General features: G+C 37.3%; 11 protein-coding genes across 11 annotated transcripts; 5 read left to right on the top strand and 6 right to left on the bottom strand.

Annotated features, from left to right (window-relative positions):
- Positions 1-38: 38 nt before the first annotated feature.
- Positions 39-4,443, bottom strand: C9374_002199 (uncharacterized protein; the record flags this gene model as incomplete). Its single annotated transcript, XM_044691590.1, has 2 exons — positions 39-3,099; positions 3,188-4,443. The coding sequence occupies 2 exons, from the start codon at positions 4,441-4,443 to the stop codon at positions 39-41; spliced, it is 4,317 nt and encodes a 1,438-aa protein (XP_044550447.1).
- A 464-nt stretch (positions 4,444-4,907) lies between these two features.
- Positions 4,908-6,296, bottom strand: C9374_002198 (uncharacterized protein; the record flags this gene model as incomplete). Its single annotated transcript, XM_044691589.1, has 1 exon — positions 4,908-6,296. The coding sequence occupies one exon, from the start codon at positions 6,294-6,296 to the stop codon at positions 4,908-4,910; it is 1,389 nt and encodes a 462-aa protein (XP_044550446.1).
- A 287-nt stretch (positions 6,297-6,583) lies between these two features.
- C9374_002197 (uncharacterized protein) lies at positions 6,584-9,172 on the top strand (the record flags this gene model as incomplete). Its single annotated transcript, XM_044691588.1, has 1 exon — positions 6,584-9,172. One exon carries the CDS (start codon positions 6,584-6,586, stop codon positions 9,170-9,172), a length of 2,589 nt encoding a protein of 862 aa, XP_044550445.1.
- Positions 9,173-9,186: 14 nt separating this feature from the next.
- On the bottom strand, positions 9,187-11,637 carry C9374_002196 (uncharacterized protein; the record flags this gene model as incomplete). Its single annotated transcript, XM_044691587.1, has 1 exon — positions 9,187-11,637. The coding sequence occupies one exon, from the start codon at positions 11,635-11,637 to the stop codon at positions 9,187-9,189; it is 2,451 nt and encodes an 816-aa protein (XP_044550444.1).
- A 1,129-nt stretch (positions 11,638-12,766) lies between these two features.
- On the top strand, positions 12,767-13,615 carry C9374_002195 (uncharacterized protein; the record flags this gene model as incomplete). Its single annotated transcript, XM_044691586.1, has 1 exon — positions 12,767-13,615. One exon carries the CDS (start codon positions 12,767-12,769, stop codon positions 13,613-13,615), a length of 849 nt encoding a protein of 282 aa, XP_044550443.1.
- Positions 13,616-14,064: 449 nt separating this feature from the next.
- On the bottom strand, positions 14,065-15,216 carry C9374_002194 (uncharacterized protein; the record flags this gene model as incomplete). The annotated part of the gene is made up of 1 exon (XM_044691585.1): positions 14,065-15,216. One exon carries the CDS (start codon positions 15,214-15,216, stop codon positions 14,065-14,067), a length of 1,152 nt encoding a protein of 383 aa, XP_044550442.1.
- A 193-nt stretch (positions 15,217-15,409) lies between these two features.
- C9374_002193 (uncharacterized protein) lies at positions 15,410-16,813 on the top strand (the record flags this gene model as incomplete). The annotated part of the gene is made up of 1 exon (XM_044691584.1): positions 15,410-16,813. The coding sequence occupies one exon, from the start codon at positions 15,410-15,412 to the stop codon at positions 16,811-16,813; it is 1,404 nt and encodes a 467-aa protein (XP_044550441.1).
- A 442-nt stretch (positions 16,814-17,255) lies between these two features.
- On the bottom strand, positions 17,256-18,268 carry C9374_002192 (uncharacterized protein; the record flags this gene model as incomplete). The annotated part of the gene is made up of 2 exons (XM_044691583.1): positions 17,256-17,831; positions 17,897-18,268. 2 exons carry the CDS (start codon positions 18,266-18,268, stop codon positions 17,256-17,258), a joined length of 948 nt encoding a protein of 315 aa, XP_044550440.1.
- Positions 18,269-18,550: 282 nt separating this feature from the next.
- On the top strand, positions 18,551-19,614 carry C9374_002191 (uncharacterized protein; the record flags this gene model as incomplete). The annotated part of the gene is made up of 2 exons (XM_044691582.1): positions 18,551-18,568; positions 18,718-19,614. The coding sequence occupies 2 exons, from the start codon at positions 18,551-18,553 to the stop codon at positions 19,612-19,614; spliced, it is 915 nt and encodes a 304-aa protein (XP_044550439.1).
- Positions 19,615-19,730: 116 nt separating this feature from the next.
- Positions 19,731-20,840, bottom strand: C9374_002190 (uncharacterized protein; the record flags this gene model as incomplete). The annotated part of the gene is made up of 1 exon (XM_044691581.1): positions 19,731-20,840. The coding sequence occupies one exon, from the start codon at positions 20,838-20,840 to the stop codon at positions 19,731-19,733; it is 1,110 nt and encodes a 369-aa protein (XP_044550438.1).
- Positions 20,841-21,026: 186 nt separating this feature from the next.
- C9374_002189 (uncharacterized protein) lies at positions 21,027-21,296 on the top strand (the record flags this gene model as incomplete). The annotated part of the gene is made up of 1 exon (XM_044691579.1): positions 21,027-21,296. One exon carries the CDS (start codon positions 21,027-21,029, stop codon positions 21,294-21,296), a length of 270 nt encoding a protein of 89 aa, XP_044550437.1.
- Between the last annotated feature and the right edge of the window lie 33 nt (positions 21,297-21,329).

Here is a 21,329-nt window from a genome sequence, read left to right as displayed (position 1 = left end):
AATTGCTCGAGTTCTCGCTCAAAAGGGAAGAATTTATATTACTTTTCATTCAACTTGAGGAAAAAATCTTCAACCTTAATGGAGCTTCTCTTGTTGTGAGGTGTATCCATGTTCGAATCAAGTATATTGGATAAAACTTTGAGTGAAGAGTCCTCTGTCTTTTCAACACTGTCAGATCGACTTTCTGGTTCACGAATAGATCCATTCTTCATTGTTGGAGTGATATTTTCTTTTTGAGGATCATTCCAATTTTCTTGACTTTCACTCAAGTTGGTATTGGACTTTTCAAAGCTCACATTGGGAGACATGGATACTGTCTTGGATGCAAAGTGATCAAACGAATTCGAGGTGTCTTCTGAGGATGCAACCAAAAGAGGTGTCACCAGAGGCTCCGAGTTAGATCTACTGTCGTTAGGAAGAAGTGAAGTACGTCTTCTGTTGGTAAATGAAAATACCGAGTTGCTTCTAGTACTCTTCTTTGTGCTTTCATGGGTTTGGACCACTTTCAATAAACGATCTCTAATTTTTGAAACAAATTTGTAAACGACTGGATATGGATCACCTGCTTCAATGATTGTGTTTGGAATGTTATCGTCTTGTTCATCATCGATTTCACATCTCTCAGCAGTACTATCTCCAAACTTGAATGTAAATTCAGGTGCATGAGATCCTATCAATGGAGAATCATACAATTGATTTTCTTCTAAATATCTCAATAAATTTTGAAGTAATTTCAAAACAGCTCGCACACGTTTTTCTTCTAGCAATTCTCTTCGAATCAATTCTAACATCTTTTCAATGTAGAGTTGATCATGGGTGGCGACCTTTCGTTCACATTGCAACGCATACACAGAAACAGAATTGTTTTTTCCTTTGAGACAAATGGTATCCACAAAAAAGCAAACCATTGAAGGGAAATTGCTATCGAGTGCTAACGAGGAACGACTGCTTTGTGACACGGCTGCTTTCTGAATGTTCTCATTCATCAAGATCGTGGAAGCATCCAAAATTGGAATGGCACTTCCTTGAGCAGGTTCTAACACTTGAGATTCAAGTAAGGCAGTCACTCTCTGATTGAGATCTGAGAAGGAAAAGTTGTCTTGCCCCAAATAGCTCGAAAAGAAATCTCTCGTTTCGGCTCTCAAATTTTCAACGCCTTTAAAACTCAATAATGTTCCTTCTCCAATTAAAATAGTTGTTCCATACATTCGATTCAATGATTCGAGTCGACTCGAAATATTCACAACATCTCCTACGGCTGTGAAATTTAAACGATCATGAGTTCCAATGTTTCCGACGAGACAAGCTCCTGTGTTTAATCCAACACGTGCTGTGATTTCGTAGGGAAGCTTCATTTTGTAAACTCTTGATATTTCTTCATTCACCTTTTTGAGTTCGGCAACAATTTGTAGAGCTGCTTTGCATGCAAGTTCTGCGTGATTTGGAGCTGGTTGGAAAGGATTGTTGAAGAGAGCCATCACTCCGTCTCCAATAAATTTGTCAATCACTCCGTTGCAGTCTTGAACGTTCTTTGTCACGACATCGAAATATCTGGAAATGACGAGAAGTAAATTATTGATTGACAAATTCTCTGAAATGTTTGTGAAATTGGCCAAATCGGTGAACATGACGGTAATTTCTGCACTGACCATTCCCAATTTAGCTCCTGAAGAAGAGCCATTGACAATATTGTGCACAACACTTTTAGGAATGTACTTGACGAAACTCGAGTTCACACGTTCTACATTGTCAATACATCTCTGTAAAATGTCAATCTCATAAAATATCTTATTCGACACTCGTTGCAATTTCGAAAACGTGGATTTTTCATGTGAAAGGTTTCCTCGTAATCCAGAAATGTGATACAACTTCTTCGAGACGTGCCACAATGAAAATGAAATGCATGAAGTAAGACATAACACTAAAGCAGTACCCACTGCAATGGTACACACCAATACTATGAGCAAGTACACAAAGTGTTCCAGTAACACCTCAGTAAAAGTGTAATTCCTACGAGAAATAATGAAAATAAAATCCATTCCATGCTGATCCACAATATTGGTGACAACCAAAAATGATTGAGAAGTGTTGAATTGTCGTATCGTCATCCAACGAGTTAAATAGCAATAACCTCCATCTGTGGAATTTCCAATAGGTACGATATCATTATTCACAGCGCTGCATGGATAAGGTTCACTCTCATTCAGTGTTTTAGTTCGTCCAATGATATGCTCCGTTTCGAGACATTCAGCAATGGTTTTTAACATGCTAATGGTATCTGGATTTGAAACTCCAAAACTATTCGTCGTGCTAATGTTCCTAAACATCATGACATTACTTCTTGTTCCATTCGTGGTCACTACTGGAAAATTATTGAGAGAGGTCGAAAGAATATTGCCATTCTTTTCAATGAGAATCATTATATAATCCGAGTAAGAAGAAATGGATCCAAAATATTTTTCAATGTCACTGAATAAGATATGTACTCCTAACACTTCTTGAAATTGAGGTCGAATGGTGTTTCGATTTCTCAGTCGTATACATGCTGAAATACTGAGTTTGGTATTGAGGTCTACAAAGACATTACTCCACTTGGTCGTATTTTTGACACTGTTGGCCACTGTGGTGTACCAAATTCGGTCTCTGGGATCATAAATAAATTTAGAGTCGTTTGGAGTGGTGTTCACAGGTTGCATTAAATCATCTGTATAAAAATTAAAGATGGTATGCGCATTTCCTGGATATGTAATCAAACCCTTATATTGTGGTACATATTGTAGCACATTTCTTGTCACATACATCAAGTTTAAAGCGCCTTGTCGTTGAACAAGAGCTGATTCTCCATTGCCATTTCCATAGAGAATCATATTTAGTTCGTCTTGATGGACGTAAAGTTTGGGAATGGCAGTCGTCGTGAGTCGTGTTAACGGTTCGATAAACGTTCCATTTCCAGTGGTGTCGTTGTAAAATAAGGAATGTAAAAGAAAATGTCGTTGTAGTTCGACCGAAGCTGTCGTTGCAATGTTAAAGAATTGAACCATTTTTTGAATAATATTTAAATTATTCAAACTGGCATATTCCTGAACACTTTGACTTCCACTGTGTAAAATCAATGCCAACATTCAATCATTAATTCCATTACCAAAAAATGTTTCACAACCAGAATTCTGAATTTCAAATAACTTACGCTGAATACAAAATTGAGGTAGTTGCAATAATGCAGACTACAGTGTGAATTATAATCGCCAAAATAAGTAAGTTACAAATTCTATTTGGTGGACAAACACTATTATACAGATATTCCAAAGCGTCAAAAACAACTCCTCGGCATGAAGAATCTCCATAATCTCGTCTTCTTCCCTTAAAAATTTGTTCCAGTTGTTTTCTATTTTCTCGTGAGTGTTCTGCTGATGAATCTGAAAGTTGAACACTCGACGTGACAGAGGCACCAACTGCTTTCCTTCGTGGTGCAATTAATTTAATATTTGGAAAAGAGGGTCTTCGTCGTGATGTTGATGCAGAAGAGATTGTTCCATTGGTGTTATTGTGTGCAGCACTGTGTTGATGGACATGATTTCTATGATGTATTGATTTATGCAGATGTGAAGAGGATGATTGACTTTCTTTTGAAATATTTGAGAGTTCTGTATGATGATGTGAATAGGAATTTGACGGCGATTCTTGCATTTTGTGAAAAGATGTCCCTTCATCCAATCGATTCATTGATTGAGCATCTATTAATGTTCGATCATAATGTTGCATCTCAATATTTTTCAATAAGGAATGTCGTCGTTTCGGAAATGTAGAAGATGGAGGATAGAAAATTTCAGGGTTATTACCATGATGATTTGTAGCATGAGCAAGTATATTATTATTTGAAAGGTCTTGAGTGTTTGATGTTCGTGATGTGTTTTCTTCTTGATTTTTGAAAGCAGTAGCTGCTGCATGCGTTGAAGTGTCAGACGTCAATTTTGGATCATGTTTAATTTCTCGGGGTGCCATCAACGCGTTATCATCATACAATTGTATAATTGGTTCATCGAAATTTTGTTTTGTTATTGTACGACTTGCAAGCAGTGGATCCTCCTGATGTAATGGAACTGGTTCTGCATCCTTCTCCGAAAGTTTTACCTCCTGATGATCCTTATTATTCTCGAGAATTGAATTATTTCTCGCATGATTTGAGGGTGTATTCGTTGTTGTCTGATGTTGAACCATATTGTTGTTATTATTGTTTTTCGTGTTGTTGTTTTCAGTCCAAGTGGTGGTGTTAGTATTGTCTACATTAGGAATTTCCGTTTTTAATTCTTGATGCTGAAAATTTTCAATAGAAAGGCTATTATGGACATGTTGTTGTTGAATGGAAGAAGAGGATTCTATGGCATTGAATTGGTCGATTTCATGATCATGATGATTTGCTTGATGGTGGCCACCATCCGACATGTTGTTGTTGTTGTATTATAGCGGGTGTGGCAGCTCTCTTGGTTTTAATTAAAAAAGCAACCGGAGAAGCATAGGTGTGTGGTCCACAACCGTGTTTTGTTTTTCTTTTTTCGTGAAAGAAATTGTTCTCGAGAAGGAGCACTTGCCGCACTATCCCATTGTCGACTTGTCAAGACATTTTGAGAGATGCCATTGCGCTGAGAAAATCTCGTGTTGCGATCGGATTCTCCTTTATGATCGTCAAATTGAGAAGCTCAGGAGCAAGAAGGAATTGTTTACTTTTACGTAACAAATTCGGATAACTCTAACCTTTTGGCATGGTAAATACAGCTAACATGGAAAAGGAATCTGTAGAAAGCGAAACAATGGATATCCTCTAACCGTGAACAGGAATCAAGGGGATCCTGTGACATCATGGGACGTGATTCAATCACTCCTCAAGTTGCATCATTACAACTCTTTCTTCATTGATCTTCATTAATGTCAGAGGTTGAAGTGAGGTCCATCTTGTCATTCATTGCTGTTTCCACTGATTGGATATGACGCAATAAAACATTAGAATCCCCATTCCAAGGCAATAAGGTCACACACTGTCCAGCTGTCAGTGACACAGATGGATAGAATTTTGGTGAGTGAAGAGTGGAAATTTCAGCACTCACAACACACAATTCTACTACTTGGTCACGTGATTTTTCGTTATTACTTCTTCCAAAAACCTTAAATGTGATTGTTTCTGGTGGTGTAAAGTAAAATGAAATACCTAAAACATCTCCCTCCGTGTTGGTATTCTTGAATGTGTACGATGTATCACCATTAACAAGAGGTGCATCTGATTGCACACAATATCCTATTCCCTTGGAAACGGCATGAGGCTCTTGCTTGGATGTTTTTTTGGGTTTAACATAGATTTGGTCTTCACTATCCAATGTGCTACCGATCGCATAATGAACATCAGTGCTGCTGGGAGTTCTACTGGGGTTAAAGAGATTGTCAACGCCTATTAACAGGTTCCAGCTGTTATCTGGTGATACAGTATATTGAGTGAGATGAACCATCCAGTGGTAGCTTGTAATTTTTGGTACTTGATTTGCAGTCTGCAGAGTTGACTTGATGGTTGCACTGTTTGGTAAACATAATAATCTGTGTTCACAACACACGGTTTCCCAACACCCTTTCAATATTGAATGTGCATTATAAAATGAATGAAAATCGTTGGTGAGAAGAACCTTGCTCACATGTTCTTCATCATTTAACTCAAAGACGTCTAGATCCAAAACATGTTTGTAATGTTTTTGAGAGTATTTGAAGTAGAAATAATCTCTTAAAAACGATATCCATCGGTATGGCGAAAAATTAGGTTGATCTAACCCCAATTTCCCATTGTCCTGATGTAAAATTTCCAAATAATTCATAAATAGCTGAGTGACTTGTTTTCTATGATCCCTCGCGTATGAAAAATAATTAAGTTCAAGTTCATCTCTCTTGCTGTGTTTATAAATTCGAGACGGTATCAATCCTTTGCAATAGTGATACCACCATGAATTGGCATCAAAAACGGTGCTATTTTTTTCATCATGATCGATCATCGGAAAGCTCATATTACTAACATTGTTAATGTTACCAATCCAATCATTAGAACGTTCTGAATGAGATTCGATAAAGTTCCAATAATATTCCTTATTCGTGCAGAAAAAATTCAGTACCGTTTTCAAATCCAAAAACATGAGAATGTGATACAACACAATTTCGGAAGGCAGCCCTTGTAACCATGCTGTGTGTGATGATGATTTGAAAACCGAACGAAACATCATTTGGAGGTTGTTTTTGAGTTTGCTGTTCTTGAGAGGAGGCATTTTTTTCTAAGTTCCTCCCTTCAGAGGAATTGATATTGAGGTCTGTAAATCGTGAAAGACAACTGTTTCTTGTCCCTCATTCAGATGCATTTGTTGGATCTTTTTAAAAGTTATTACTGTTGTTATCCCTTCTGGATGATTATTGAAAAGTGAAACTTTTCCCGCCTGTGAATTTAAACGTTACAAAAAAATTTAAAAAAAAATTAATGGCAATCAACAAAAAGGATCACTCGACTTTTCAATCAAAGGATGAGATGATCCGTATCGGAACGTGTTCTCACACATCGATGAATCAAACAGCAGATATACAAGACATACACATTCGTGAAAAATCATCACGTAATTTGTTTCGAAATTCAAATCATCATAGAGACAATGATTATGTTCAGAAATATCGGAGGAAGGTAGTTACAACCGGAAAGGATATTTCATTTCTTGGAATGATGAAAACATTCATTTTCATTTTGTTGGCATTCATGATGAGCCATCATTTTTCTCTACTCGTTTCTTCAAGCCCTCTCAATCTCGTCATTCCCGATGAAGAAACCAATACCAAGCTCATTGTATGTGAGGAAGGAATCAACTTTTTACGAAGCTTGAAAGAATCAAATATTGCTGTGGTTGCTGTTGCAGGGAGGGCAAAAACAGGCAAGTCCTTTCTCATGAATCACTTACTGAGAGTCGATCATGCAGAGGGCTTTCCTGTTCAAGTCTCTTTCAAACCAGGAACGAAAGGTATCAGCATTTGGAGTGAAGCATTCAAATATCCAAAGAATGGAAACAAGGAAGTAATCAAAAGGTCATCCTTAGATTCTCAATCAACGACATCCGCAACCATGAATAATCATCATCATCATGACAAGGATGATTACATGACCGTCGTGTTTATTGACAGCGAAGGACTGGGAGCTCCTGGAAATCCAGCCCACTCCTATGATCCCAAGCTTGCTTCTTTAACCATTTCTCTTGCTTCTCTTCTAATTTATAATTTAAATCATGAAATTCAAGTTTCAGATATTAATTTATTGCACAGTGTGGCCACCTTATCGAGCGTATTTGAGAATCAATTCAATGAAACATTCCCTTTTCCGCCCATATTGTGGACCATTCAACAATACGAACACGATCTCATGAATTATACCCACGAAGAGTATTTAGACTGGGTGCTCCAGGAAAAGCCAAACATTTTCAACACTGATGAAATTAGAAGGTATAACGAAACAGTTCGAGTTGTAAAGCAATTCCCTGAATTTGGAAAACCCAGAATTTTACTGTTAAACCATCCACACAAAGCAACAGGTCTTCCTCGATTGCCATCTCTTAAATATCATGAATTGGATTTAGAATATCAATATCAAGTGAGTTATTTGAGACAGCTCATTGAAACACGCCTTCGTCCCAAACAATTCAAACATCTTGCAGTATCAGGAGAGTATTTGGCGAATTTGATTGAAAGCATGGTCAAGCATATGAACACTCTGGATACAGCAGATGTTGGTTTGGCACTCATTAAGGAACTTTCATTCATTTTGAAACAACATTGCTTGGAACAGTACAATCAAAAATTGCATTCTATACCTCTTCCACAAGATTTGGACTTTCTACAAAATCAACACGAAGAAATGAAATCTCACTCTCTCGATATTTTCAAGAAAAATTGCACAGGAGGATTAGATCTTTTTGGAAATGTAGAATATTATCACGATCTTGGAAAACAAATAGACAAGATATTTTCTGATTACTTGCCAAATAATGGCGTGGCAGCATTCAAAGAATGTTCAGACATTCTCTCTAAATTATTTGATCAGTACATTACTAAAAACCAACTAGGTGAAGGAGGTGTTGAACAATTTGACAAGGCCATAGAAATGATGAAACAACTCTATTTCCAACAAGCCAAAGGGCCCAATGATATCAAGCAAAAGGTTTTAAAAGATTTTGAAAGCAATACAGCTACAGCTGCAAGAAACCGAATTCTCGACAAAACCACCGCTGAAGATTCTACATTGGCTGTTTTCTCGTTAGTACTGGGAACATTTACCTTCTATGTTTTGGCTCTCATTCCAAAACGATTTGGTTTTGTCAATGCCAGCCAATTTTTGATGAGCTTGTGTTATTTTACTGCCACGTTGACCATTCTCATTGTTTTGGCTTGGTTCAATATCATGGGTTTACGATTCACTTCTCTCAGTTACTACTCGTCACGAATCAAAAACTCCCTTCTTCACATTTTTCTCTTCTATGGATATTTCAAATTGGGAGCTATTGTTGTGATTGGACTCGTGATGCTGTTTGTATTTTTAAAGATTTATTCCTTTATCAAATCTAAGGACACATTGAATCAAGAAACAGAGAATTCTGATCCACTTTATGATTCAAATCATGAAGACGATGAAGATTGGATGGATGAAAGTTATCTGTCAGACGGTATTCCTGCGACGGTCACCAAACGAAATCGACATGCATACATGCCTCCAAGCTCACCACTCATGTACCCAGCACAAGACATTGCTGCTACCTTTAATCAATACAGCCCCACACCAAGCCCGTATTTGAAAGCTAGTTTATTGAACATGGCAAGTCCTAGAACTCCGAATAACTATGCATCTCCTTTGTCAGCATCACGAAGAATGCATTCTCAACAACAATACTCTGTAGGGACTCCTTATTCTACGACAGCATGCTATGAAAGACAGTTTTTGACGCCACCATCGATGCCTATGCGAATGAAAGTTCAACCATCCTCGTTTCACACACCTCACACCATTTCTGCATTAAGGAAGAATCCTGTTTCTGCCAGCAGTAAGAAAGCAAAAACACATATTTTGCACAGTGCAGGAAAAGTCTATGACAGGTATCAGCATGAACAGGACTAGTGATCCAAAACAATTTATTGAATCGTGTAGCCATGTATACAACTTTGTACATTGGTGGAAACAGTCGAATAGTAATCCTTAATGTGTGGCATCTTGTTGTGTTGAGATATTTTGTCAAGAGTTTGAGCAAGACGTTGAATGACCTTATCTTCTGGGAATTTCATTGAGAACTGTCCAATGAAATCCTTCACGTGCTTTCCATTTTCTGCTTGTTCATTCTCACCCTCAAATAATTTCTCAAAGTATTGGGTATATTCTGAATATTTGGAGTTGTTATTGGCTTGTTGAAGCTCATACAGCCATTCCTCATTGTCTATTTGATTACGCGACCTCAACTCATATACTGTGGAAATGGATTTGTCTTGTAAATATCTTTCGACAGGTCGAAATACAAAATGGTCTTTTTCAGGAGCATAGGATTCCTTGTCAACTGCTGTTGGAATTCCAAGCTCCAATGCAATCAAAGACAAATCTTTTGCTCTTTTCACAACAGGGCCAAGGAATGTGTAGTACCTCATTTGTCTATTTCCTACATTGCCTTGAGTACAAACACCGCTTGCAATTCCAATTCCCACTCGAAGTGGTTGATGACCATTCTTTGCTAAATTGGCATTAATATGAGAAAGAGCTGTTAAAATTTTCAGAGTTGTATCTAATCCCATTTGAATGACTCCACTAGGCTTATCTGCAAAGATAATACTATATTCACAATAACTCTTAATTTGTAAATCTGCTCTTACAGTTTTGCAAATAGTTGAAACACCTGTCAAGAGTTTGGAAATGGTAGATGTTAATTCTTCGGAATCTTGGAACTCGTCTTCCAAATTGGCAACATGAATATGCAAGACACAACAATGTTTATCGGAGAGTCCTAATTTAAACATGTTGTGAGAATTCATGCTGTTGGATGGATGATGACCTCCTGTATTCAAGTGAAGAGCACTTTCTCCGTTCACTTTTGATTCACATGTCTGAGAACGAGAAGACATGGAAGCAGTCTCTGATTGATTGGCGTCGTTTGTCTTGTTATTTGTGACATTTGGCAGTGCATCTTTTAACTCTTCTGTTGCAATTCCACGATGAAGTTGGTTCAGTACAGAGTCTGGCAAGAAGGCCTTAAATTCACTCAACCATGCCACAGTGTCTGTCAAACTCGAGTAAATACTCTTAGCCTCAGAGAAGATGGAAGTTCTTGGTTTGATGTTCGACAGGTCTAGAATTTCAATTTTCTTAAAGTCTTGCTGCAACTTGGACAATGGATTTGTCACAATATAACCCACAACTACACTTATAGTAACTCCCAATAATGCAACTGCACAAGTCACACCTATCATGATATAACTGCTTGTAATGACACCTTCCTTAATTTCATTTTCCTCAAACACGAGTGTCAAACGCCATTTTAGATTATACAATGAAAAGGGACTACTCGAAACCAAATAGGCAACACCATTCACAATGGTTGAAAATTGCACACTCTCTAGACGACTTTCAATGACTTGTTTCATGATGAGCCCTGCATTCCGTGGCGAAATATCAGAAGCATTCACTCTTCTGTATTCCAAATCAGCAATTTCCAAAGAACTTCCAATGACATAACCACTTTCATATTCGGAGAGAACAATATAACCTCGATCGAGTACTTTAAGAGATGCAAGGAACTTGGCAATCATATCAAGACCAATATTCACTTTTGCAATTCCAAGTCTTTGTTTTTTAGACAAGTCCGTTCTATTGTAAACTGGAGTTGTCCAAAAGGTTTGCAATGATGAGTTGATAACCTGATAGACGGAACCAAAAGCACCCTCTGGATATTTCTGAAACAGTTGTTTGGATTCGATATAATAATCTACATAAGCAATTGGATATTTTGTCAAATTCAAATAATATGGTCGATCAATGAATCCATTATCAGTATTGAGAACATAGGTCAAGAAGTTTTCACCAGGCATCTTTTTGGCATATACAAGTGCCATGGACTGTGTTGCGGGATCTAGACCCCAAGTCAATGCTTGTAACTGATTGAGACCATTCTCTGCTAGAGCTAAATTTACTAGTGTGATTTGATAGGTTTTCATTTTGGTAAACAAATAGTATCGAATGCCATCCACGACATCAATATAAGAGTAGTGATAATTATTGGCTACTTCTTCAGCAACTTGTTTTGCTGGTAGTAATTGGCTGGATAAAAACGAAACGACCTTGTCATTAATGTTGTCAATAATGACTTTGACAGATTTCATGGCATAGGTTTCATTGACCACAAAGCTCGTGAGCCAAATAGAAATTGCAGTGAGTAAGACCACTGAAGTGATGACTACAATTAGAAACACACGCACTGACAAGCATACAGACATGAATTTGGAACGTTGGGTCTTGTTGTTGTGACCATGTTGGGAGATTAGATCGACTTCGTCACCGCCTTCGAAGGGAGAGTGGTCGGCAGGTGATATTTTAGGGGCCATCTTAGATGTTTTAGAGTTGTTTTTTTTGATGTCTTGAAAGGTGTCAGTTTCGAATCTGGCCAACGATGCGAATAGAGATTGACCTGGAGGTCATCGTCACATAATAGTCATTTTACATAAATGTTTATAAAGAGCATTGTCATTGACCATCCAAAGATGCAAATCTCTGTAATTCGTTGTCTAAATGGAGTTTCTTTGTTCGGTGGAGGGGTGGAAGAAATCGCCCGTTGTAAAAGAGCGTTTTGGAAAAGTGGATTTCTTGGGCGGGCTGGACTCGCTGAAGCGGCTGCAATACAAAAATTTTTATTTTAAAAAAATGAAAAGCATTCACCAACACGTGGCCACTAACAAGTGACAAGTAATTCTTAGATTTATTGTTCAAACATTCCGTGTTGAATGCCAAAACATTGGTCTACATTGCCGCAAGTCACTTGTTATGAAGTTTGGCCAGATCTTGCATGTGTTTCAAGCAACAATAAATCTATTCAAATACCACAGAGATATGGAGTTTCAGAGACAATGTTTTCAATTATCCTGTTATGCCAAGCGATACCCATCACAGTGATCGTCATTCATTGTTTACATTGTTTAAATCCGTTGAAGAGAAACAAAAGATTGCGTCAGAAGGTTCAAAATCCGAGACATTAAAGTCCAATTAAGCGACTTTCTTGAAGGTGGTTGTTGCTAATAATTATACTTACAACTTATTTACAGAATGTTGATAAACAACAACTGGGGAGTTGGACATTGTCCAGGTGTTAAAACCTCAAAATTGTTTAGAACCATATCATTTTCATGGTCCAAATGTTGGGTTAAAAAATACTAGAAGAAAAAGCAACCATTTTCCTAATTAGAATAAAAAAACGTAAAAATATGGTATTTCCATTGTGGTTGCATCATCATGGGCTGGAATTACAACGAACTCACTTGCAAACTTGTTCTCTTTCAAAAAGTGAGGTCAAACATCCAATCCCATTGGCAAACGACCTATCCTTGACGGCTTAGTGTTTGTAAAGATTTGTTCAAATATCCAATCAATGCTTTAGCTGCCTATCAAGGTACATCGTTCTTAATCCCTCGCCTTTTAAAGAGAGTGGAACTTCTTCGCTTTGCCAAAATCATCGAAAAAATGAATCCACCTCCGAATCAACCTCCTGCTGACATCACACTCACTCACAACGGTGTTGCGTATAGAGCATCATTATTTTACGGATACATCATGTACAATGGTGTGAGATATAATACTCTCAATAGTTTTTGCGATAGAGTTGCTGCACAAGCCGGGGCTTATAATAATGGAAACTTCCAAGGACGTATCCAGCTATCAAAAGGCACAAATAATTTTATTTATGCTAACATCAGGCCCTTATCAGGTACTCATGACGAATTATTGCGTAATCTCTACAATTATGTAACTAATCCTCCAATCACACAACAGGAAGCCATTCAACCCATTGCTGAACCCCCAACACACACACAACTTCAACAACCTACCCTTGGCAATCCATACCAAAGAATTTCCTCGTTGATTAATACTGCTCCTCCAATCACACAACAGTTGACTCGCCAACAGGAAGCCACTCAATCCACTGCTGAACCCCCAACACACACACAACTTCAACAACCTACCCTTGGCAATCCATACCAAAGAATTTCCTCGTTGATTAATACCGCTCCTCCAATCACACAACAGGAAGCCACTCAACCCATTGCTGAACCACCAACACAAACACAACTTCAACAACAACAGACTCATGACAATCCGTTCCATAGAATTTCAACATTGATCGATGAACAACGTAATGACAGCTTGTCTTTTGTTGACGATGAGTTGTTGTATCAATTATCAACTCTAATGAAAGCGTTGACTTTAGGCGTTTCTTCAGCTGCAATGAGAGAGGCAAAAGTTAAGGTGTCTGCTGCTATTTCTCAATTAAAGGCTGTGAAAGATCAAGAAGATCAAGATGACGTAGAATAACAAGAAGTAATAAACACTCGTATTGATTGGTTGCCTTGTAGCTCACAGTCCCGTTGAATGACATTTTCACACCAAAAAGCATCTTCTGCCAAATCATCAAACTGCTCGGTTGGAATGTTAGTTGGTCCCTCTGCTTGAAGGAGATTATGACTGAGTTGTGTTGAATGGCCAAGTGCACAGAATGATGTTTTCACACCAAACAACATCTTCACCAAACAACATCGGCATAAAATAGCAATACTCTTCGTTTGTTGGCGTGAAGCCAGCTCTGTGGCTGCGAACGGCCGAATCTCAACAACAAGTAAAAACCCCACATCGTCTGTTTGGCTATTTACAATTTGTTTATTTTGATATTGTTTGATCGACCTTTGACCGGATTAAGACAGGTCTAGAACCTAAATTAACCCGAGTCATGTCTCAGTAGCACATGCAAGTGCATGAATGTACTGTCAAACAACAAGATTGGTATACACGATGGACGCTCTACCAATATCAGCTTTGAATTGAAGAACAGCATTTCTGCTTGCTGGACTGCTTTTCAATCCTCTTCTCCATTTGGAAAAGTTGGAGCTGTCAATATTGCCATATCTTCTGCAAAATTCTGCATGACTGCTGAAGTGATAACGATTGGCATCGTAAAATTTGCGCAATTCTTCATCGGTGAGTGCAGCATTAGTCTGAATAGTGTTACACGATGGGTTTACAACTGATGCAGATGGTTTGACAACTGAAGGTTGAACAACTGAAGGCTGTGGCATGATCTTATAACCATGTGACTGAACATTAGAGAAACTGGCGTGAGGTTGCACACGAGTGCACTTCACAGGTTCAACTTTGCGAGCTTGTCTCTTTTCTTTGAATGTCAAGGTAATTGGCAAATGATTGGTTTGTGGAATGCACATTTTACCGGTTTCGCAACTCAAAAATTGGAAGTTCTTGCCAGCTTGGAATCCAGTTCCAACATGATCAATAGCATAAATCTTCTTACTTGATGAGGTGGTTTGCAAAGGATTGTTGTGGAACTTGAAAACATTGTTTTGGATTCTGGAAACTGAGGTTTCTCTTTTGAATTTAACACGACCTTCATATCTTCCCTTGTTGAAATCTCCAACAACAATCAAGTCAACATTGTTACTGGTAAACATGTTCACAACTCTAGCAATTCTGTTGTTGTCTTCTTGATTGAGACATCCCTTTCTTCTCAAATGAACGGACAAACAATAAAATTCATTTCCTTCAGCAGTCTGGATTCTGTACAAGACATAACGACCATAGAGTAACGCCAATACAGCAGGTACACCGTAATGATCCGCTACAGGACATCTGTTGTTAGAATCACTACAAATATGAGAGACTGTCCAGTCATTGCGAAAAACAATCAACTGGCCATAGTTGGTCCTACTAGGAACATAAAGGACGTTCCTTCTTGCTTGAAGCAAACGATCAACCTGGTTCTTGTTAGGTCCGGAGTTACATTCGACCAGAACGACTAGATCGTGAGTAGTACTTAGCCCAATAACGCTTTCAGCGTAAGCTGGGCTTGTCATGCCTTGAGGACCGTCCATTTGGCCACCGTTACAATACAACAACTTGAGATCCATTTTATAGTGAAAGTGAAGATTTGAGTGTGTTTGATTTTTTTGATTGAAAGTTTGGCCGCTCGAAATTTTTTGGTGCATTAAATAGGAATTCTAATGTTAATTCGGAATCTAAAATTACCTTTCCGAAATGGAAGCCTTTGAATTCCTCGGAAATGTAATTTACAACGGGGGTTTGCAGCCTCAGTTAAAAAAAATGAGCAAGGAACACACCTTGGCTGAGTGTTCATTGTTGATGGACGCCGAGAAGAGCGGTCATTCTGTGGACATGCTTGAAGAATTTATTTATCTTCTTGACTCGGAAAAATTGATATCCTATTTTAAAGAAGTATATCCAAGTGATAATCATTATAAAGAATTTTGTGAAGAATATGATATAAATGACATTAATTTTCAAAAATTAATTTCCGGTAAAAGATTATATAATTCTGGATTAGTTTCCATTCGGAATTATTTAATTGCCAAGTTTTGTGATAAAAAACATCAAGTAGAAACCGGAACTTTTCACACCACAACCAATCAAATGATAAAAAAAATTACAAATTCCTTAAATTCTAGTAATAATTCTCCATGTAAAGGAATAGTATTTATAGACGCTGACAATTCGATATATTGTCTAAAATATATATCAGACCTTGCAATGAAAGCAAATAATTTTTATGATTTACATATCGTAATTGTAATGAGCAAAGGGATGACATCTAACAAATTAATTGGACTGGAAACAAGACATTGGGTCTCCATCATTCAAGCAGCTACTAATTCAAAAAGTGCTGTAGACATTGCATTACAAAGTGCTGCCATTGCTCTAAGTTTAGAATTGGATAAGATAGACTCTGATATTCCGTTTTTTATTGTCTCTGCTGACCATTTTAGTGAAGAATCTGTGCAACAATTAACATCAATTGGCAGAGGAAGAAAATCATTCAGAATCGACACGAGTATTAACAAAGATTTAACAACATACTTTCAAAATTATTTCGGAGGTAGTTCCGAAAAATCTATGGAGAATCACATTATTCACAACAATTCAGATCTAGCTCATTCAACAACCACCAAACTCACCCACAACGTCAAGAAGGCTTTAGAACCCATTATCCCTTCTGAAAAACCTGCATCAAGTAGCATGCCCCTTTCGATGGCCAATAATGAACCGTTGTCAAAGATCCAAAAGAATTTGTATCCAACGTTACCAACTCCTCCAATACGCTTTCCAGTAGTGTCAGTTAACACTAACATTGACACACTACCAAACCGTTTCTCTGATGTACAATCACGTAGTAATCAGGTCATGCAACCCTTATATGTGCGACCTCCAATTGTCACAACACTCAAGCCATCCGCATCAGTTGTAAATCCATCGTGTGACAATATTCATACTTATTCTGCCCTCACCGATGAAGAATTGCGCAAATTTTACCATGATAATTGTTATCACTTCAGTAGTCATGCAGAATTTTGCAGAAGATATGGTAATATTGACAGCTCCAACTTTTCCAAATGGAGAAGAGGATTGAAAAGCAGTCCAGCAAGCAGAAATGCAGTTCTTCAATTCAAATCTGATATTGAGAGTGGGAAATTATTGCACAATATTTTATAAATCTATATCAAGAATTGTTACAAACAACGAGTAGCGCAAGGTTACCGAAGTAACTCAAGATGATGGAAAAAGTTCTTCGTGAAAACATTGAACTGACAAATCACAAATACTTGATGCAAATTGTGAAGAGCTGGAATTCCACGAATTTTGACCTTTTGTATCAAGCATGAAACTGAAGAAGTACAAATTCATTGAAAGTATTCTTTCGAAAACAAAATTTAATGGTAATTTCCTTTTACATATGAACACACACGAGAATTGAATGCAATTCCAACCACTGCTGTTCAAAGATCACTCGATACACGTTGAATGACAAACCTCAAAAAAGTCTTCTAACCCCAAGTCTGGATTCGGTTGGTAAATGTAAAACTAGTTAAGAAAATATTCGGGCCATAAACTTACCTTGTCATATCATAAATCACAGCATTTGCTGTCCTTATGTTCAGTCCGTTGCTGAAGCTGTAGCTATCACAAATTTCAATTCATCATCCTCAGTCATAGCACAAGTGGTAATGGCATGACAACCCCACCATTCTTGTCCCATCTCCCAAAACTCGCTCCATTGACTATGTTCGCTACTCTCCACATGATCCTTCCAATCCAAAGCATGTATAAAATTATACGTTCCATAAATTTTCTTTCGAATTGATTGTAAAGTACTTGTATTTCGTAATCCATAAGGTGGATGTCCACATCGTTTAAAAATGTCATTCGATGCTTGGTACGATTTTGTGACAGAAAGAGGCTGCATTTTGTGGTCCATCTTGTCATAATGAATGATTCGAGTCATTTCAGAATTTTGTAACTGGAATTCCAACGTTATTGGACCTTTCATTGTCTTGAACCAACCATTCACCATATTTAATAAAATTCGTCCTAATGAAATCCCCTTTCCTTCAAGCAGTGATGTGTTTGTAAAATAAATTTTTGCCAATTTCACCTCATTGGATTCATCATAATGATCTGACCGACCAGTATTCATCAAGAGAAGAAATTTATGAATTTCAACAATCGCATTCTGGTGTAATAATTGTCTTTGTAACAAGTATTTCAGTAAACGACAGGGACGATAGATTGAAATACCATGGTAACTCCCCCATTCTTTATATATTCCATAAAATCCCAATCCTCTTGTAATTCTGAATGACATGAAATAAAAGGTTCACGATAAAATTCTCCAATCATTTCCAGAATATTTTCATCATCACTCTCTAAACAGTAGAAGGTTTGTTTCAATCCAAAACTATTCTTCAAAATTGAGTCCAATTCTTTTTTAAAAACCATTTCTCCCAGTAGTTGAGAATTTGTAATTTTAAATTCCCATTCGGAACAAGTACACAGGATGGAGGCGATATCTTTCATTGGAAGATATGAAATCACACATTCAAAAGGAGAGAAAAATAAATGTGAGACTTGATAATGTTCCAAGCCATAGAATTCTTTTGGAAGAAACATTTTTTTTTGATACAAATGCAAATTTAAAAACGAACTCTCAAATTACAATTTTTCAATTACATGTTCATTGTCCTTAATAAGATGACGACATAGTGAGGTTCAAGATTTGGTCAAGCAAACAATGTAACCATACTCTAACCTTTGGACATGGTTCTTCTTTCAAAAATGTTTTGACTCTTTCGTTTCCAAGTTGAACTATATCAACACAAGCAATATTTGGAAAGATATTTGCGCGTTGGAAACCGCTTTCGGAGTTTGTTTTCGCAAATTTCCACAAAAAAAATGAAAGACTTGTTGCTGGTACGTACGTGGTAGCCTTCTTTTCACTCGTGAGTAGAAAGTTCACATGGATGGTTCACTTTGAATTCAATCAACTTGTTTTTCATCTCATTTGAAACATTGTCCACAACATGTTAACCTTTTTGCCGATCCAATATATTTATTTATAGGCCTATGTCTGTTGGATGACCGCATGTGTCGGTTTATGTGGCATTCATCGTTTCTATCTCAATTCCCCTCTCATGGGTTTCATCTACTTGTTCACTTTGGGTTTATTCGGATTGGGTCAATTAATGGATTTATTTCTCATTCCCAGTTTGGTCGAAAGTTGTAATTTACGCGTAATGAATAACTACCATGGTGGTGCAGGGAATATCGGGCAGAATCATAATACAGGTGCTCATTATTATAGTTTGTTTGGAGGTGGTGCTCATTCTCAACCTGGAATTACATTTTCATTTGGTCATCATCATCATCAGCCTCAAGCTTATATTCCACCAAATCAGGAAGGAGGTCAAGAAACGTCATCTCGGGAAGGGCAGCAAGAAGAACAAGAACAGCCTCAAGAATATGTTCCTCCGCAACACTCTAATAATTCTTTCAATTTTGGATTCAATCCTGGAGGTGGAATTTCGGTCATGGTGAATGGTCAACCTGTGGATTTGTCTCAAGGAGGAACTTTTTTCATGAATGAAAATGGAATTATTGAGGGAGGAGGTGAAGATGAATTTGGAGATGGAGGAATTGGATACACTCCATCGAGGAATGATCGAATGTTTGAAGAACAAGCTCGAAGAAATCGTGATCATTTCGATCAATTGAATCGACAACGAATGATGGATCAACAACGACGTGACATGGAAAATCATCAACGTATTATGAGAGAGAATAATCGAAGGCATATGGAAACGACTCAACGTGTGCATCAAATGAATATGCAGAATATGAATCGAATTCATGAACAAAATCGAAATATGGTTTTCCAACAACAACAGAGAATGCAATTCCAGAATAATTTAAATAATACGATGAGAATGCATCAAATGAATACATTCCCTAGAAGGTAACCAGAGATGGAATTGATCATACACAATTTTGAAGGAATTTTAGGTATTAATTAATCATTTAATGAACTTTCTTAATATGGATCAGCTTGTAGATTCTCCAGGTTTGAACAACTAAATTATTGCTTTTTCTTTTCTTCTTCCTCTTTGGTGACAACAACAGGAACGGATGGATGTGAACCAAAATACCAATCCAATCCAACACCAATAAACACAATAGTAGCACCAATTACTTGAGCTTGTGAAAATGAGTGTCCATAAAGCAGGACTGAGAGTAAAAAGGTGAATAATTTTCTCACAGTATTAATAAAGGTAATTTCGACATTGTCAAACTCGGCAAATCCCCAGAAAATGAAAAAGTTTCCAATTGTTCCTGCAGCACACAACAAGACAATATTCAAAATGATCGAGGAATGTCTCGAACAAAAATCAATGGCTTTCCAAAATTCTCCAAAATAAATCATGCACACGAAAAACAAGAGACTTGTGTAAATTTTCGTGAAAAACATGAGTTGATCTGAATTTGGTTTTGCTTCTTTGGGTTTGTTTTTAAAGTGTTGTTTCATCAATTCTTGAACAGCATTATTGACACCATCGGCACACACAGAAACAATGAGAAGCATCAAACCGAAGGCAGTACTCTCAGCATGTGACTTTTTGTTTTCTCCAAACATGTAAAAGGAAATTCCCAAAGTGGCCACAAGCACTGCTACAATTCTTGGCATGGAATAACGTTTTCCAACAATTAAAAAACACGAAGACATGGCAGTGATCATTTTACATGATTTTGCCAACACCTGAGTTGGAAAATCCACATATTTCAAAGCTCTATTACCCAAACCAATTCCTGTTGAGTGAGTGATGGCTGACATGATAAAGAATTTTTGAGTTTCCACACTCACTGCTGCTCTGATTTGATCATGTTTTTTCGAATAAATAATTTTTCCTAAAGCAGCCAAAATATCACTCAAACTCTCAATAAAACTCAAAAAGAATGTATACGTGAATACTTCGGAATGTGTTCCGAATTTTGTTTTTGTAATTTCCTCTTTGAATGAATTGGCTGTAATGAAACAAACAAGAATTCCGAGAGCAATTTTTGCAAACTCGGCTGGATGAGTTTTGTAGGATTTATGATGAGAGTGATCGTGATGATGAACAACGCTCAGGTTGGCCACCGATTCCGAATGAGAGAGATGCTGGTTCAGAGAGGGAGTGGTTTGGGCCATTTTTTTTTTGTAAAAACAAAATTGTAAACTGAGCAGTGACGTCATGTCTTTAAAATATCGACTGAGTGATTTTCCGAATCTCTCATGACACGGAATCAAGGTTGGGAATTCCCAAACCTCGAAAAAAATCACGTTCTTTGCCAATCAATTCTTTCAAATTTCACTTGTTTCACAAAAAAGAAGAAAATGAAGCAACACGAAGATTTACCAATCACTTGCGTCAATTTGTTCAAACTGTTCAACAATGAACAATTTTCAGATTTTAAAATCAAACTCCCTCATTCCCAACAAGTATTGTCCGTTTCGAAAGGAATATTGGCAATGAATAGTGAATACTTTTCAACTCTTTTTCAACCGTTGCAACATCAACAATTGTCAAACACTTCACAATTGGACCAACAACCATTTAAAGAACACATAGAACAAGAATTGGAAATTACAGGAGGTGCCACCTAAGAAGGTTGTTTGCTTAAATTGATTCAATTTTGT

This window comes from Naegleria lovaniensis (genome assembly GCF_003324165.1).
Source record: "Naegleria lovaniensis strain ATCC 30569 chromosome Unknown tig015, whole genome shotgun sequence".
In the NCBI taxonomy this organism is placed as follows: domain Eukaryota; phylum Heterolobosea; class Eutetramitea; order Acrasida; family Naegleriidae; genus Naegleria; species Naegleria lovaniensis.
This window is presented reverse-complemented; position numbering and strand designations above follow the sequence as displayed.